An 18,634-nucleotide genomic window follows, 5' to 3' on the forward strand; every position below is an offset into this window, starting at 1 on the left:
TGCGTGGAGTCGTAGACCGGGTGTGTAATGCGGGTCAGGACTCACGTTATAAAATTCCGACCTAAATGTCTAATCATCGACATGCTGCACTCATTGCTGTTGTGGTTTGTGTGATGACAATTGCAGCACTGTCACGACCTATTTCGCGCCGAATCTCGAGAACGTAGTAAGAAGTCTACATACCACTGTCCCTAATTCCATTTGCCACCCGTCGGGATTCGAACGCGAGTCATGCAGGACAGTCGCGATCGCGTTGTTTGGTTTTCCCGCCTCTTTCTTCTCGCCGCATTGTCGTCGTCCTAGTAGGGTTCAAGGTAGCGAGCCGTATCTTCGATGTAAGTGCCCTTTTGGAAGTGTGGTTATATGATAACAGTCTGACAATAAACTCAAATGCCTTAGCACACCGGCGAATCATTCTCGTCACTACCCCTGCCGCACGTATTAGGTGCTAGGATTCGCAACTCTGCAACGCGAACACCTGGCTCGCTAGGTTTAAACCGTGACTGGAGTCCCATTTTGCGCCAATCTAATTCCGCACTCACATCTGTCGGATGTGCTGTGAGATGACTGAGTCCGTGAGGACCGCTCGAAATGGAAATTTCGAATGTCAGGCCTCATGTTGATTGTCCTTCGACACACCTTGTCCCTGAACTGCTGCTACGCCGAAACCAACGAACATCGCTATTCATCGACAAACCGACAAACCGCTATGGAACCTACACCTACTAGGAAACGAGACAAGTTCAAAGGATGGTTCAAGTCTTTAACCCCTTCCCGTGGAAGTTCTAGGGCGCCATCGCCCTCTCCCTCCGGTCAGAGGGGTTCCATGGACAACAGAAGCCAAGGAATCATTGGCAGCACTGGCCTCGCTATTGCTATTGCCCAACCAAAAGCATCCACGACTATTGAAAACCCTGCCGCGAATTTCGGTACAGCCCAAGGCGCCGCTGTGGCCAACCCTATTCCACAACTCCAGGAGCCATCGGCAGCGGCGAGCGCTCAAGATCAGCCAACCGACGTCGAGAATCAAGATCATTCGGACAGCGCTGAGAGAGGAATGGAGATCCAGGAGGGGTCTTTGACCGCAAGCACTCAGCAGCCAGAGATCTCCACCATCGGTACCGGCCACGACGTCAAGGAGAAGACGGGTGCCACCAACACGGGGATCCAACAGCCAGTTGGAACCACCGGTACTGCTCCAGGCGACCGACTGGCCGCTGCTGCGGACGATGCCAAGGACGCCGGTCAATCGACCTGGCAAGACTCGACGGCCTTCAAATCGGTCAAGGTCGTCGTTGATGGACTCGTGATCGCATCGGAGGCCTTTTCGCCGTTGAAGGTTCCGGCGTTGCTGCTACAGAAAATCTTGGAGAATGTCGAAGTGCGTGCAATTTATTTTTTTCCGGTTTTCCTTGGGTTCTAATACGCTCCCAGATGCTCAAGGGCAACGCGGATCTCGCCAGGGAGCTGGCTTCCAGGCTCGAGATTGTTCGCCAGATCCTAGCTGGGCGCCCGGAGAGCCTCGAACCTAGGTGTCAACACCCGCTTGCAGAGCCTGGCACTGTAAGTCTCTTTCCGTCCCTCGTCGTGTCCGATAATAACGGGATGCTGTTCTCGTAGCACCATGGAAGGGAAACTCAAGATGTTGGACGAGAAGATTGAGAAGGCCGGTCGAAAACGCAGCCTCCCTGGACGGTTCGCTTTTGCCAAGGATGAAGAAGACGAGTTGATGGACATCGCGAGGGAGATCAACTTGGCTATCGAGGTTGCAGTGGTAGGTGAATTCATGGTTATCGTCGATTCGCTTCGCTGATGCCCCTCCAGCTGGACGTTACCGTGGACAACAACAGACAGATCCTTCGGGTAGTTCGGGATATTGGCTGGGTGGGGGAAAAGGGGTGAGTGTTTGTTGATACGTTGCGCGACGGATTGTGACTAACACTTCTGTCCTAGTGGAAGAAGGTCTGCGGGCCTCGTCTCGGATGATGGAAGGGATTAATCACTTGGTTCTGAATGGTACGCACCTTCCGTGTATTGGTGAGCCACGGTCGCTGATGTCCTCTGGTTAGATAAGCTGGGAAATGTGAAGCGGGCTGGCTTTGGGCAAGATGAGCTTGGTCGACCGGGCTGTACACCAGGCACGCGCGTTGCGTTGCTTGCTGACCTGCTGGGATGGGCTAAAAAGGTTCACTCGCCACACCTTTTCTGGCTGAACGGGGTCGCTGGGACGGGCAAGTCGACCATAGCCGAGAGCTTCAGTGCCCAACTGCATGACCGGAAAATGCTGGGCGCAAGCTTTTTCTGCTCGATCAAGGTCGACGACCGCAAGGACGCCCAGCTCATCATTCCCACTCTTGCGAAAGCTATGGCGAGATCAAACGCACAGTTCCGCGAAGCGCTGGATGCCGTTCTCGAATCGTGCGACGACCCAACGGCGATGAAGCTTGCGGACCAATACCAGAAGCTCATTCTCGAACCGGCTGCGAGCGCATTCAAACACACCTCGACCACCATCGTCGTCGTTATCGATGCCCTCGACGAGTGCGACAAGGATAAAGCGACCGAACTCCTCCTCAGGGCGATCATCGCCCAGAAACCTTCCGTGCCTCTCAAGTTCTTCGTCACCAGTCGCCCGGAAACTGCCATCAGAGAGACGTTCGACACTTCGGCCGTACATGGCCTTGTTCGCCTCCACGACATCGAGCGGGACATTGTCCAGGCCGACATCTTCGCCTTCGTTGTCCACAGTCTGTTCCAGAACAGTGCCATTCGGAAGAAGTACGGCTCGCGTTGGCCCCCGCCCGAGGTTCAGAAGATTGCGGCTCAAGCAGGTCACCTATTCATCGTTGCTGCCACCATGGTCAAGTACATTACGACTCGAACCGGCAACCCTGTTCAGCGACTGGAGAAGTTAGCAAGTGCTGAAAGACCACCCCTCTCCTCCATTGATGAACTCTACAGCCGCGTTCTCGAGGAGGCATTCAGCGAGCTCGATGAGGACGAGGCCCATGTCACGCACCTTTGCCTTTCGCTCCTTGTCACGGCGCTGCGCCCACTTTCGGTGAACGACTATGCCCGTCTTCTACCTATTGCCATCACGCCGGATGGGGTTCGGGTAGCTTTCGTTGCCCTTCACTCTGTGGTTCGGCTGCCAGACGAGAACAACGACGATGGTACTATCTCCATATACCATGCCTCGTTCGTCGATTACTTAACGTCCGCCAAGCAACACGGACTACGGTGGTTTGTCGACACAACTGCTGCACATTCTACCGTCGCGGAGGCATGCACTGAGCTCCTCAGTTCCCAGCTGTGTTTCGGCATCTCGGGCGCAGTAACGTCGTACAAAAGCAACGACGAACAGCCCAAGCGATTGGCGCTTCCGTCCGAGATGGTGTATGCATGCACTGCGTGGGTCGACCATGTTTTGCGTGCGGGTGTCCCTCCATACCTACAAGCGCTGATGAAGACGTTGTTGAAGGACAAGTGGCTGTTCTGGCTGGAGGCTCTGGGTGTGGAGAAGCAAGTTGGGTATGTTCAGTCTCTGTGGAAGGTAGCTGAGGTTTGTCATCATTGCCATTCCACGTTGGCTTCCAATGCTGATACCACTTGACTAGGACCCCTCGGTTACAACAGATGCAGACTTCAAGACCTTGCTGAAGGAGATTGCCAACTTTGCATATGCATATGTGACCCCCGTAAACCACAGCACCCCACACCTCTATCTCTCTGCCATCCCCTTTGCCCTGACATCCCCATCATTTGCGGCTCTATCTATCTCTGGTTTTCCATGCCTTCCGACTATCCATCCCAGCCAGTATCACCAGACTAGCCGGACACTATTGGCCATACCCAGCCAACATGGGAAGGTTGAATCTGTTGCATATTCTCCATATGGCCGGTCTGTTGCTGCAGGCTGTGCAGATGGAGCTGTTGTGGTCTTCAATGCAGATACTGGTGAACCTCTGCTACCACCCATGCAGGGGCACACTAACTTAGTCACATCAGTTGCCTTCTCCCCTGATGGGTCCTGCATTGCCTCTGGATCCTGGGACAACACCATCCGCATCTGGGATGCTCACTCAGGGAAGGCCCTCCTTGAGCCCATGCAGGGGCACACTGACTGGGTCACATCAGTTGCCTTCTCCCCTGATGGGTCCCGCATTGCCTCTGGATCCTGGGACAACACCATCTGCATCTGGGATGCTCACTCAGGAAAGGCCCTCCTTGAGTCCATGCAGGGGCACACTGACTGGGTGACATCAGTTGCCTTCTCCCCTGATGGGTCCTGCATTGCCTTTGGATCCCATGACAACACCATCCGCGTCTGGGATGCTTACTCAGGGAAGGCCCTCCTTGAGCCCATGCAGGGGCACACTGACTGGGTGACATCAGTTGCCTTCTCCCCTGATGGGTCCCGCATTGCCTCTGGATCCCATGACAACACCATCCGCATCTGGGATGCTCACTCAGGGAAGGCCCTCCTTGAGCCTATGCAGTGGCACACCAACCCAGTGACATCAGTTGCCTTCTCCCCTGATGGGTTCCGCATTGCCTCTGGATCACGTGACAACACCATCTGCATCTGGGATGCTCACTCAGGGAAGGCCCTCCTTGAGCCCATGCAGGGGCACACTGACTGGGTCACATCAGTTGCCTTCTCCCCTGATGGGTCCTGCATTGCCACTGGATCCAATGACAAAACTGTTCGGAATTGGACTTTACACCCTTCTCCAAACTCCTCTCTCACAGCCACCCAGATTTTCGCCCACCATTATCCCTTCCTTAGCCTCCGGATGGGCAATGACGGATGGATAAGAAACCAGTCTGGTGATCTCCTCCTATGGGTTTTACCTAAGTATCGCGGCAAGGGGTCATTCCCAGGACTGCACAGGGTCATCGGAAATGCTCCCTACATTGACATTGAGCTTACCAATGCCATTTGGCATGGTGAGCATTGGAAGCAGTGAGCCCAAATTTTTACCTCTCAAAACACCATCCACTAATCAGATTTTTCGCAGGTGTCGTGAATCCATCCCCGATTCTGCTCACAAGCGCTGGCCGTGGCCCGCCACCCACAACTCCCTGCCCCTGTCATAAATTCAATCACGCACCGTACACGTCGCGTGTGATGCCTTGGCCCCTCTCGTCTCCATGCCGTGCCCCCGGTTCGAACGTATATGTGCATTTATAAGTCTCGCTTGTATGCTATCCGTTTTGTGCTCCATCCTGTCCGCTCTTTGTCATCTACTTGTATCTCGTTAGTATACGCCCCCCTGTCTCGACCCCTTGCTCGTTCGACGTTACTCCAACTTGCCTCCATGCCCCGCCGATGTACGAATAACGATCCTATTCATCCACTGCTACCTTGAATCTTATTAACATTTTGGCCGCTACGCGTTTTCATCCCCCTTCCACCAAGCGCCGGCGCAGAGATGAGCGCGGAACGCCTCGCCCAAAGACCCACCCTTGGAACACATAACACCGACGCACACCCATCCAAATGGGAGTGGATCGTCAGCACGCGAATACCACGGACAAATTCACAACGCCGATTGCCGCGTTGGTCACGCCCACTCTCTGCAGTAGGACCTATCCTACGTCATATCCGCACCCCTTCGCACCGCATCGCTACTCCAGAACGAGGTTGCTGGAGGCTCCAACGACCCAGATCCGCCCTACGGACCCCCTGCTGTTCCGCCTGTCGGGGGTGGAGACCCTCCAGGCTCGGATGACGGGCAGCCGCCCGCAGACGCTCCGCAGGGCGGAGGCGGACCACCTCAGGGCCCGGGTCGCCCTCCTCAGCCGAATCGAGGGCCCCCACCCGGCGGTCCACCCGGCGGCCCTGCGGACGATGGAAATGACAGCTCGGATTCATCTGACTCCGATGCGGACGACGAACCGGACGTTCCGCAACTCCTCAGTCGGCTCCTCGCCGGCCTCACGCGGACCAACCGCCGCCTCGCGCGGACCATGGAGGCCGCACTCACAAGGCCGCGCGAGGGCCCCAAGGCACGACCCCCTGAACCCTTCGATGGGGAGGACCCCGACAAACTCGACAACTTCATCACCCAGCTCACCCTCTACTTCGAGGAGGTACCAGGACGGTTTCCGCGACGATGCGGACCGCGTCGCAACAGCCCTCACCTACCTCAAGGGCGACGCCTATGCCTACTTTGGCGACAAGATTGCGGCCGCCCGCGCGCGCGGAGACGCTCGAGTCCCGGATTGGTTCCAGAGCTTCCGCGCATGGAAGGACGAACTGATCCGCGTGTTTGGGCCCAAAGACCCCATCAAGGACGCAACCCGCAAGCTGAAGGCGCTCAAGATGACCGGACGCGCCTACCAGTACAACTTGGCCTTCAATCAGCTTGCGGCGAAAGATCAACTGGAATGAGGAGCCGCTCCGCGACCAGTACTACAATGGACTCCTCGACCGCATCAAGAACGAGCTCTCCAAGCGGGAGAACCCCGCAACCCTTGCGGACCTCCAGGTTGAGGTGTTCAAGATCGACGAGCGCTACCTGGATCGCCAGGAGGAGGTCAAAAAGGAGCAGGCCGCACTCCGCTCCACCAACCGCGGATCCAACCCTGCTCCGCACCCCCGCAACAATCACTCCTCCGGTGGCCCTGGTCCTTCCTCTTCCAGCTCCACTCCGCATCATTCCGCCCCCTCACACTTCCGCAACAACCACTCTCGTCACCCTCATTCCCACAACAACTTCCGCCGTCCGCAAGAACGGCAACCCTCCGCTCCGCACGCTTCTACGTCCGCGCCCTCCGCCTCCTCCGCTAACTCCTCTGGAGGCGGCAACCGCAACAACCGTCAGGGCGGTGGCCAGCAGCGCCCTTGGAACAACAACCTGGACGCTAACGGTCGCCTCCGCCCTGAGGAGCGCGAACGTCGCATGCGGAACAACCTTTGCCTTGTCTGTGCTGCCTCAGGACACCGCGCAGCGGACTGCCCGCGCACCCGCCGTGCCCGCAGGGCCAACGCGTCCGCTCCGCAGATTTCCGACTCCTCTCAGTCGGGAAATCACTGAGCAGCCCTGTGACCTCGCCTTTCCCTCAGGGCTGCGTCTCCGCCGCAGAAAGGCTTGAGGTCCCGACTAAATGCGGCAGCCCTCTCTGATCCCAATGCTCTTTCCATCTTCTTTTCGATTCTCCGCACCCCAACTCATTCCTCCTCTCTGGACTCTGCTGAACTCCGCGCCTTGATTGATTCGGGTTGTACGGACTGTTTTATCGACTCCGCATTTGTATCCAAGCACGATATCGAATTCTATGACATTCCGCCTGTCCCGCTTAAACTCCTCGATGGAACCGTTTCGCGCTGGTTATCGCAAGCTGCGGACATCACGCTCCGCATCTCCTCAGGCGAGGAATTCCATATCAAGTGCTTCATCACAACCCTGGATGCCCTGTATCCGTTGGTTCTAGGACACAACTGGCTTGCCCGTTACAATCCGTTGATTGATTGGCGCAGAGGCCAGATACTCTCGTTCGAATCATCCGATAACTCCTCCGCATTGAGCTCACTCGCCGCCGCAAACGTCGAGACCTCCGCAACTTCCAGCATCCCTCCGCCTCTCTCCGCACCGGAGCCTAGTGCTCCGCCCATTTCCCCTTCTTGCGCGTTCACCAGCAATCCAGTTCCGATTTCCTTTGTCAAATGCAGCCGCTTTCCGCCGCTTTCCGCGATGCGTGGCTCACACTCCTTTTCCCTTTCCCTTTCCCAGAGCGACAATGTGGTGCGGGCATGCGCCGCAGCAGTCGATGCGGAACCTGTCGACCTCTCCTCTGTTCCAGAGGAATACCACGAGTTTGCCGACGTGTTCAGCAATGCCAAGGCCTACACTTTGCCTCTGCATCGATCCTACGACCTCAAGATCGAGCTGGACGCCGCCGCTCCGCTTCCACCGAGTCGTCTCTATTCCCTGTCTCCTGCGGAGACCTCCGCACTCCGCGAGTTCCTCGAAGAGAACTTGCGGGCTGGTTTCATCCGCTCCTCCAACTCTCCCCTAGGCGCTCCCATCCTTTTTGTCAAGAAGAAGGATGGATCGCTCCGCCTTTGCGTCGATTATCGCGGGACTCAACCGCATCTCCAAGAAAGATCGTTATCCGCTTCCGCTGATCTCCGATCTCCTCGACGCACCCGGCCGCGCGAAGGTCTACACCAAGATTGACCTGAAGCACGCCTATCACTTAGTCCGCATTGCGGACGGGGACGAGTGGAAGACCGCATTCCGCACACGCTATGGGTCGTATGAATGGCTGGTGATGCCTTTTGGGCTGACCAATGCGCCCTCCGCATTCCAGCGATTCATGAACGATATCTTTGCGGACATGGTTGATGTCAGTGTCATCGTCTACACGTTTCATCCACAACTACTCCGACATCACTGTTCCGCTTACCCGCCTCACCCGCAAAGACACCCCTTTCGTGTTCGGTGACTCCGCACGTTCCGCATTTGAAACTCTCAACTCAAGTCCGCATTCACTTCCGCACCCATCCTGGTGCACTGGCAACCCGACCGACCTCTGATTGTGGAAACTGACGCCTCTGACTACGCCCTTGCCGCCATCCTGTCCCAACAACTCGACTCTGGCGAAATCCACCCCGTCGCATTCCATTCCCGCACTTTCCAAGCTGCGGAGCTCAACTACGACGTCCACGACAAGGAGCTCCTGGCTATCTTCGAGGCCTTCAAGATTTGGAGGCATTACCTCGAGGGATCTGCGGAGCCTGTGAATGTGATGACGGACCACAAGAACTTGGAATATTTCGCCACTTCCAAGGTCCTCACCCGCAGGCAAGCGCGCTGGTCGGAGTACCTCTCCCAGTTCAACCTTGTCATCCGCTTTCGCCCTGGAAAGCTGGGGACGAAGCCCGATGCCCTCACTAGACGTTGGGACGTCTACCTTAAACAGGGAGGTAGTGACTACGCGTCAGTCAATCCCCACAACTTCAGACCCATCTTCACCAATGAGCAGCTGTCCGCATCGCTCCGCGCAACTTCGATCATGCTCCCCGCACTCCGCGCATCGATTGTAGTTGACGAGGGAGCGCTCCTCAAGGACATCAAGGCTGCTTACTCCACGGACGAAATCGCTTCCAAACACCTCCCCACACCTTCCAACCCTCGCTGGACTCTCTCCGCAGATGGTATACTCCGCCAGGACGGACGCATCTACGTTCCGGACGAACTCCGCACTCCGCCTCCGCGTACTTCAGCTCAAACACGACCATCCGCTTTGCGGGACACTACGGCAAGAACAAGACGATTGAGCTGGTGCGCCGCGACTACGTCTGGCCGGAACTCCGCACTTTTGTTGCGGACTACGTCCGCTCCTGCACAGTCTGCAAGCGCAACAATGTCTCCGCGTCACAAGCCTTATGGTTTGCTGAAGCCCCTGCCTATTCCGCTCCGCCCCTGGGACTCCATTTCGATGGATCTCATCGAACAGCTCCCCGCATCCGGCGGATACACGGATATCTTGGTGGTGGTGGATAGACTGTCCAAACAAGCCATTTTTGTTCCGACAGACTCCCGCCTCACCTCCGCAGAGCTTGCGCGACTGTTTGTGCTCCACGTCTTCTCCAAACATGGTGTTACTGGCCATGTAACCTCCGACCGCGGCTCCGAATTCGTCTCCCACTTCTTCCGCAGTTTGGGGGAAGCCCTGGACATGAAGCTCCACTTCACATCCGGCTACCACCCAGAAGGAGACGGACAGACAGAGCAGGTCAATCAGACACTTGAGCAGTATTTGCGGACCTACTGTAACTACCAGCAGGACAACTGGCATGAACTCCTCCCACATTGCGGAGTTTGCGTACAACAATGCGCCTAGTGCCACAACTGGTGTTTCACCATTCTTCGCCAATAAGGGTTATCATCCGAACATCTCTGTTCACCCTGAACGCGATCTTGCGAGTTCCGCAGCCCGCGACTTTGCGGTCGACTTGCAGGAGCTCCACGAACACCTCCGCACCAGTATCGCCAGCGCGCAGGAGTCCGCACGCCGCTATGCGGACCAGAAGCGCTTACCTCCGCCAGACTTCAAGGTGGGCGACCGAGTTTTCCTTAAGGCCCCAGTTCTTCCCGCACAACCAGACCTACCAAGAAGCTATTCGGAACGATACTTTGGCCCTTACGAGATCATTGCCCAAGTATGGAACGGTTTCCTACACTCTCCGCCTCCCCGACTCTCTCCGCGCTGTTCACCCCGTCTTCCACGTCTCAATGCTCGAACCGCATTACACCTCTCAGATTCCGCAACGCCACAAACCGCCTCCGCCTCCAATCAAGGTGGATGGGGAACTTGAATACGAGATTGCGGAGATCCTCGACTCCAAATTGGATCGTCGCCCGCAAACATTGCAAGCTCCTTTACGAAGTGCGGTGGCGCGGATACGAGAATACGGACGAGGAACGAAGCTGGCTCCTTGCCACAGAGCTTGAACACGCTCAAGAGATCGTTGGAGAGTTCCACAAGAGGTACCCAGACAAGCCTGGTCCTCATTGGTGATTCCCCGCATTCCCCGCATTCCGCAGTTGACTCCGCATTTCTTCTCCACCTTTGTATCCTTTTATTTTCCAAGTTCCGATTTTACTTTTCTCCGCTCTCCGCAAAATTCCGCATCCTGTTTCTTCCGCTTCCTTCTCTTCAATTTGTGATTCCGCATTACTCCTTTCCTCTCTGTGCTTCCTCCGCTCCTCTATGTCTTACCTGTTTGACCTTTTTTCCTGTTCCGCATTCCTCTCTTCTTGATGTTCTCATTTACTCCACTTATTCCACTTGCCTTCATTTTCCTCCGCTTCACTATGCCTTCCCTTACTCCGCACGTTATGCTTCAATTTCTCCCTTGCCTCCGCTTCTCTTTCCTCATTTTCATTTCCTGTCCGCACTTTTCATTTCCACTTCAAGAGGACAAGAAATTATTTTTTTATTTCTCCGCAAACACACCGCAGAGTCACAAGCATACTGATGATGCCGAGTTGCAAAATGCGGACATCAGATTCTGTGCATGGACCGAGTCCTAACACAAGCCTCGAGGGCTCGGCCTTAACAGGGAGGTACTGTTAGGGTCTCGAACATCCACCCACATCCACCCACATCCACCCACAACCCACCAGCCTTTGACCCACACTCCCCGCACAGTCTCACATGATCTCCCGCATGATGCCCGCACATCCCCACACTCGCCATCACCTCTCCGCATCCCACATCCCCATATCTCCGCGACCCTTCCCTCCGCACTCCCGCATGCTCTGCAGTTGATCCGCATGCGGAGTCTACGGGCGCTAGCCACTCCGCTCCGCATAAATGCGGAGCGCCGCCGGGACGACACGGCCCGCAACTGAGGGCCGGCGCGGACCGTGCGGAGAAACCTCGTAACCGCCCTCTAGGCGCCCAGACTCTGCATGTGACCTCTTATACTTCCTTATGACTCCCTTCCTTGCTTTGCTATTGTTCTTTGGAATCGTCTTACTCATCCTCTTCGCATTCCGCGGTATTCCGCATTTCTTATGACTCAGTTTCTTCTCTTGTCCCAGACTTGTCCCAGAGTATATCCAGAGTATCTACAGATATATAAGCTAGCTAGATTTCTGTAGTAGATACTCATCCGGAATCTCGATTCAGACTTATACAGAACTTTCCCTCTGTCCAGTCTTGAGCCTTTCGGCTTGCTAGAGCTTTCCGCATACTCCGCATATCCGCACAGTGCTCCTGATTCCGCTCCGCAAGGCTCTCTTCTCTCTCTACTCGTCTTCCGCCGCAAGGCACGTCTCTCTCTCCCTCTCCTCCCCCCTCCTTTCGGGTTGGACCATATACCACCAGCGTGGGCACAACGCAATACGTTGAGGCCAAGGTCCCTTCGACTCCGCAGACTCCGCAGTTCCGTAGAGTCTAACAGCAATAGGTAACAGTCACCTTAGGGCCAGACTAACTCCAGCAGCATCTTCGGAATATTAAGCCTGCAGGAGTGTGGATGTCGACAATGGAGCTTCCGGTTTCGATGCACCCGGGGGCCGCTTCGAACGTTGGAATTGGTTGACTGTTGCGCCGTCACACTCCTGCGATAATCGATTCTGAGCACGTATCCAATTGGCCACCTGGCTATGGCCATCACCTGCATCAGCTGTCAGACGTAGACGAGGGCGAGGGACGTATAGGCCTACCTAGCGACGTCGAGAAGGGATGGGACCGTGCTTGATGACTTCGCATCGAGGTGGATCTTGGACAGTCTCGGTACCTCGGACCTGTTACGCCGCTGAAATGAACCTAGAAACACGTCAGATGTGTAGTGAAGAGTACATGAGAGTACTTACGTGCTTGCAGCGTCCCGACCTACGACTTAAGTCAACCGTTCCAACCACACGAGTTGCCCGGCGTTGGTCTCATCCATTATTTCGGCTGTCGTATACCGGTGGTGGAAAGGCAAGGCGTATGGACAGCTCCCAATAAGAGACGAGCTGTAGATACGACAGGTCAATTACGATCTGTAAAAGTCCGGTCAAAACGGCGTACCTATCGGGGCGATGGTCAAATCTTTCGTGATGGATGCCACCAGACAGGACAGGCCCAGGCGGCCTCCCAATCCAAGGCTCCTACCACACCCCATCTGACGGCTTGGAGATTCCAACGCTACGTTGTGGTGGGACTCAACGATGGCGGGAGGGTGCTGGCCTAACGGCTTGTGGTCGGCTAACGCACGGCCACGATATTGGTGTTCATGGACTTTTGAGTTGAGGTGGTGATGCTGAGGAGCCGGCTTGAACTTGTGGATTGTTCACAGTAAGACGGACTCGCTGAGGGAGCCATGGGTGATGTTGCACCTAAATCCTAGGTGCGTGCAGATGTAAGATTAAGCCATATGCCCTAGAGATGGAAACATGCTTACCAAGGGGTTCTTCACGGACAAGATCTCTGTATTATCCGCCTACTGTTCGAACTCTCTGAGGCCGATCGACCTCGATACCAGTGCTTCTCCGTATCTGCTTCGCGTTCTTATCGGTGGAAAACAGAATCCCGGTTGGATCCGTTGGATAATCAGGGCGAGGACAACGTGTTCAACCTTCTGGCGATGGCTGGAATGCTGCTGCTAGGTTTGACGGTCAGGATTCGTCGGGTGCTCCAAGACGCGGTGCCGTTGTTTCTATACGAAGGGAGTCGAAGTGCAAGTTGTATTGAGGACACCAAGAATCAGACCAACTGAAGAGAGGGTCGGTCATTTAGCGTCTGACCATGAGCATTGAAAGGACTCACTTGTGCAGGCTACATGGTCGAAAACCCGGAATTCACTGGCATGAGATGAGAGACAGAACTGAAAGACAGTCCCAATGGGGTTTCAGCTGTGAGTTATGAACATGAGTTGTGGACTCTGCGCACCTTAGGACACGATTCACGAGGGCTAAAACGTACCGATTGGCCAGTCAAAGGCTTTATCTCTCTGTCCTACAGACTGGAGTGCAAACTTCGACTTTGGTAATAGCTGGATTTGGGGTGAAATGGAGGGAGTGGGCGTCGAGGGCGCAATCGACAATCCAAAGACCAAACGCAACGGGTTGGGTCCACTTGCCGTTACGCACGAAAAGCTTGAACTCTGCTGATGCAGTTGGGAGGTATGGATTGGACGAGTCGACGGGTGGTGGATTTGGTAGAGGATTGAGCTGCTGTGCGAGTGGTTGAGCGAACATGGCAGTTTATCCTGAGTACCAAGTTTCGGCGTTAGATTACGTTCTATAAAAAATGAGTTGCGGCAGCTCACGACAAGCAGGTCCGGTATCGATAGTCCAGGTGCAGGCGTAGCGCCTTGCCAACACTTAGCAATGCAATGTGAGGTGCTAGCACCTCTCCTAGTCCATCCATCGCAACGACTTGACCTTCGACACCCTCATACGTTGCCCGCTCGTGGTATTTGGAGAGGACGAGAGACTGTATAGTCGAGGTCGGGTGTGCGGTGGAATTTGGGGGAACTAGGTGCGGGAGCCCGGTAGTGGTTGCTAGCTGCGAGAGAGAAAGGGCGGAGAGACGACCAGATGGGAAAGAATGACATCGGATAGCTCGTATCCTATCGAACGTGGACGTTAGATTGGGCCTCGAATTTGAATTGCGAGAGAGCGTACAAGATAACGCAGGGTGCAACGTACCAATAATCCAGGAAGGATCAGCCTTTACCACCGCCCAGACGGTTCGAGCGAAGACGCGGTACCCAAACGAACTCGAAGTAGGCGAACGACGCCTCGGTCGGTTGAATGGTAAAGGTCACACCCAGGTCGTTGGCATCCGGGCTGCTAAGGAAAACTAAAGAGGAATGAACATACGATTCGCATAATTCGAGGAGGAAAGGGAGCTTACCAAGTGGTAATCCGAGTCCATGATACCTCGCCGGACAACCACTATAAGTCCGCCCACCAGGAGAATCTCCTGGGGAACTCCCGCGGGTCCTGCGTCGGCAGGAACTCACCCGCCAGCGCAGGATAAGCCCCGCCGGCGCGGGTTTCGACGACCGGCCCTGCCCTGGCGGTTTTCTTCGACCCTGTGGAAGCGGGAAAGAGGTGGACCCCGCCCTGGCGGTTTCTTCAACCCCGCGTCAGCAGGGGCAAAGTCCACCCCGCCGGGGCGGTTTCTTCAACCCCGCGCTGGCAGGGTCTGAGTCTAACCCGCCCTGGCGGTTTCTTCGACCCCGCGTCAGCAGGGGTAGAGTCCACCCCGCCTGGGCAGGGTCGCGTCGTCGCCCTCGTCACCGACTCACCGTCGTCGTCGCTCTGTCGTCGTTGTCGCAATTCATGTACACATGATGTTTAACACGAAAAGCATGTGTCATTAGTCAAAAAATATACATATTTCAACGAAAAAAGTGTTTTCTACGCAGGCGGGAGAGGTCAATTTGTGTTACTCAGAATCCGTAACGTAGCAAAGTGGGACTTAGATAAATGGCGCGAGTCGAGATCTGCGGTGGACTGTGGGAAGATATTTGATAGTCAGCCTCCAGATCACTTTTATGGCGTCGTCGCTCTTTTATCCTTCTATTTTAATGTCTCCCTCACTGTCCTCTCAAGTTTACCTCAGGTTTCTCCAGCCAGTTGTCAGGTCCTTCGTAGCTGCACTACAATGAGCAGGGGCTCAGTTTTCTCATAGCAGTGAGTCTCAATCTTTTTATCTCCGGGCTGTTGCTGACATTTACGCGTACGGCTTGCCTCCTCCACCATCCTCTGCGCGCTCATCTGCGCCATTGGGACCACCCATACTTGGAACCTCACTAGGCGGGTTCTCCTTTCCTCACTGCCCACGTCATTGACTGATTAAATTCCCAGTTTGTCGACGGTCGTCATGCAGATTTGGAAATTCCCGCTCTTCTCGCTCTCTTATTTTCAGTTACTCTTCAATTCAATGATCGTTCGAAACCGTTTTTTAATACACATTTTGTACTACATACATGAATATAATCCATTTTGTGTGTATCCTGCACCTCCAGTAAAGAAAATTCAGCTGAGCCTGCAAGCCTGCACCCCCGGGGAAAATGTGGTCCTGGGACAGCAGTATTGCTGCCCTGCACCCGCGCTGGCAGGAAATCTCGCAGTAAAACGGCAGATTTCCCCAGGAAATTCTCCCGCGGGTTGTATGGGGCGTGCTCGACGAGGCCTCGGGTTTTCCTGCCCCGGCAGTGAACTCTCCTGCACCTGCAGGGGATTCTCCTGCGGGAGCGGGAGTTCCCTTCCTGCACCTGCGGGAATCCCCCAGGAGGTTTTCCTGGGGGGCGGACTTATAGTGAACCAAACTCCCCATCGAGTTCGGATGGGTCAGACTGAGCCCATATACATCGGTTCTGACTGAATGAAAACGAGAGCTGGGTGAAGCAGTGTGCCAGGAGGTAAGAGCTGCAGTATCGTTTATTGAAGCCATGGTCAGTCGTAGCGTAAGGCTGGACGCGGGTGCACCTGTACGGGTACCCGCACCCTTGACACAGGTACCCATGCCCCCAAAATCCATACCTGCACCCTCACAGGTATTTTCCAACAGGTACCTGTTACCTGCGGGTCCTACCCATGGGTACCTGTTGGGCACAGGTCCTACAGGTACCCAAAGGTAAACCTGTAGGTACCTGCTAAAGGGATCAGTTAGAAGTCAATCACCTCAATGATCCTTGACTGTGGATCTCAATTAATAATAATTAATAAGTGCATTTATTCTCTACTATGATATACAGGGATTAGGTTCAATTCTGAGCAGTTTTGAAGCAGTATTATGCTGGACACTGTCACAAACAGGCTGGCGGGTACCTACCCACAGGTACCTGTGGGGCTAAAAGTGATACCTGCACCCTTGCAGGTATTTCAGCTACAGGTTACCTGGATCCACAGGTCACATACCCATGGGTTTCTTGGCAGGTCGGGTCACAGGTACCTGTGTACAACCTGCACCCGCGTACAGCCTTATCGTAGCGAGAACCAAACGGTTCTCGACACGGTGGTTCCAATGTGATCAATTCTCACGCTGAATTAGGGGTTCAACCTTCACATACAGACGACATGAACTCGATTGGCTCTGGTTCTCCATCTGCGAGTGCTCTTCGAAAGTAGAATCCTCCGGTCGCATCTGGGAGTTAAACGGTGCGGATACCCAGGGCCAGGGTCGACGGGGATCGAGAGGAGACTAGTCGGTGAGTTCCCTTCCGTTGTGTAAAGGTGACCGAAATCTGACACTAACCATGTTCGATCTTCTCAGTAGGCTATTACTCGATGATATCCGTGTTATAAGAGGAATAAGGAATATAGACCACCTACCAGCTCAGAAACACGGAACGCTCCGGTAATAAAGATCTTTTGCACCGAATCAGGTTCTCGAATCCGCACATTGAATCTCGTCTCGAACAAACGACGAAGGAACCATCGAGCTTACGCGACTCTGAATCCCTCCAACCTCCATCTCACAATTCGCTCAAGTACTTGTGTATACCGCGGCAGCCATCCGTCTCTTTCATTTCATACCTCAGACTAGGGGTGCACAGCTGCTGGGGCCGAACCGCTGTGTGGGTGATGAGGGAGTTGTAGTGGTCACTTGATCCTTTCCTATAGGGCAATTCTGACATCTGTGGTGAGTCCATTTCGTTTCTATGGTAGTACGCCTCTCTGACGCTCGACACTTGCAGTGGAATCTCGAAGACCCGGAACGACGTACGCTACTCCGACAGCTCCTCGTCATCCCTCAAGAACCGCAAACATCCGAGTTCGTATTCACGTACCATGCTGATGGGGTGAGTATGGCTTTTGTGTATTCGAAAGCGTCTCTAAACTGTAACAGGTGTCCATAGCTGTCGATGGAATTGGATCATCATGTTGCATTTGCATCCCTCCCGGGCTTCTATTAATCCCTCCAGACACAGTCGACGACTCGCCCTATAGCTACTTCAGCAAATCGATAAACTGTATACTACGACCTCAACACCCCATACCGGCAACTGGCGACCTCGTTGAATACTTCGATTTCGACCGTCCGTTGGGTACGAAGGAGGTCATCGGCAAACACCATCTCGGGCCTTCTTACCGAGAGCACTGTACCTGGGAAGCCCTGTTGCTTGGTGGGTGCTTCTTGCTTCCGTATGGTCGTTGGGCCAGCGTTGCTGACATTGAGGCCGTTTCTCAGCGCGTATCGCTCTTGGAAGTCGCCATCCCTACTCGGCAAACACATTTACGAACGTCCGCAGCTTCCTTCCAGCAGCATGCACTGGTCAATCGAATGGCCCTCCACGTCCGCTTCCTCGATCCAATTCAACTTCAAATTGGACCTGGCTCCTTGCTCGCCTACCCCGCCCAGGCATTCCTACGAATCTCTTCAAGGATGTACCATGCTGTCGAGGACTACCCTACAGCCTAACCTCAGAAAGTGGGAGCAATCACCCAGATCCCGACGATGGTGGGCGTTATGTCATTGACCAACGAGATGCTTGGACTTCGACGGGGGGACTGGAACTTGGGTGGGAATATTGACTAGTGAGTCCCTTCTTTCTTCCATCGGGGCTACTCCGTAGTTGACCATATATATATATATATATATATAGTTCTTTAGACACCACCTCGCCCAGATTGAGTTGTGCAACGAACGGACAATCGCAACTGTATTCTCAATCACCACCCTCCTGAATACGGAGTTCCCGCGTATCCCGCCGCCCGAGCCGTTCATCCATAAGAAGTTAACGATCTTCAGACCTCAGAAGGTACCGCTAACCCCAGCTCGGCGATGCCAGTATGGCTTTTGGAGTGGTGCGCCTTCAGCGATGGATTTGGACTCACTCGCCGAGGACGTGACTTCAGCAGCTCCCCACGTCCATAGCGGAAGGGCCCACCACGCCCGTTTCGTTGCCCTCCTTTTTCGATCGACATTGGTGCTTGCTGTCGATTCCCCTCCTAAGGTGCTCTACAAATCCGTTCCCTTCCTGTATGGACACTCTGTTGGGGGTAGTGCCCAACCGGGAGGAGCGTCACCCCAGCGTTTGAACGAACTACACTACTTCCAGCTACCTCCTCTTTTTACCTGCTTCAACTTACATCCTCAGCAACACGAGCGTCGTTAAGAATGCAAGCTCGCGCTGTCAGCGGTGAGCACCATTTCTTTTTGTGTACTC

The 18,634-nt window shown here is 54.7% G+C and overlaps 4 protein-coding genes across 4 annotated transcripts; 2 read left to right on the forward strand and 2 right to left on the reverse strand.

The window, feature by feature from the left end:
• Positions 1-604: 604 nt before the first annotated feature.
• Positions 605-5,100, forward strand: CC1G_13125 (ribosome assembly protein 4; the record flags this gene model as incomplete). Its single annotated transcript, XM_001839616.2, has 10 exons — positions 605-1,381; positions 1,435-1,488; positions 1,553-1,563; positions 1,621-1,774; positions 1,851-1,884; positions 1,954-2,016; positions 2,070-3,562; positions 3,618-3,957; positions 4,009-4,966; positions 5,022-5,100. 10 exons carry the CDS (start codon positions 605-607, stop codon positions 5,098-5,100), a joined length of 3,963 nt encoding a protein of 1,320 aa, XP_001839668.2.
• Positions 5,101-11,978: 6,878 nt separating this feature from the next.
• Positions 11,979-12,831, reverse strand: CC1G_12809 (hypothetical protein; the record flags this gene model as incomplete). The annotated part of the gene is made up of 4 exons (XM_001839622.2): positions 11,979-12,126; positions 12,189-12,291; positions 12,339-12,357; positions 12,724-12,831. The coding sequence occupies 4 exons, from the start codon at positions 12,829-12,831 to the stop codon at positions 11,979-11,981; spliced, it is 378 nt and encodes a 125-aa protein (XP_001839674.2).
• A 334-nt stretch (positions 12,832-13,165) lies between these two features.
• Positions 13,166-14,800, reverse strand: CC1G_12810 (hypothetical protein; the record flags this gene model as incomplete). Its single annotated transcript, XM_001839623.2, has 8 exons — positions 13,166-13,221; positions 13,276-13,310; positions 13,399-13,420; positions 13,599-13,717; positions 13,778-14,080; positions 14,232-14,313; positions 14,477-14,579; positions 14,765-14,800. The coding sequence occupies 8 exons, from the start codon at positions 14,798-14,800 to the stop codon at positions 13,166-13,168; spliced, it is 756 nt and encodes a 251-aa protein (XP_001839675.2).
• A 2,325-nt stretch (positions 14,801-17,125) lies between these two features.
• CC1G_12811 (hypothetical protein) lies at positions 17,126-17,886 on the forward strand (the record flags this gene model as incomplete). Its single annotated transcript, XM_001839624.1, has 2 exons — positions 17,126-17,266; positions 17,314-17,886. The coding sequence occupies 2 exons, from the start codon at positions 17,126-17,128 to the stop codon at positions 17,884-17,886; spliced, it is 714 nt and encodes a 237-aa protein (XP_001839676.1).
• Between the last annotated feature and the right edge of the window lie 748 nt (positions 17,887-18,634).

The sequence above is a fragment of the Coprinopsis cinerea genome (assembly GCF_000182895.1).
Source record: "Coprinopsis cinerea okayama7#130 chromosome 11 map unlocalized cont3.11, whole genome shotgun sequence".
NCBI lineage: Eukaryota > Fungi > Basidiomycota > Agaricomycetes > Agaricales > Psathyrellaceae > Coprinopsis > Coprinopsis cinerea.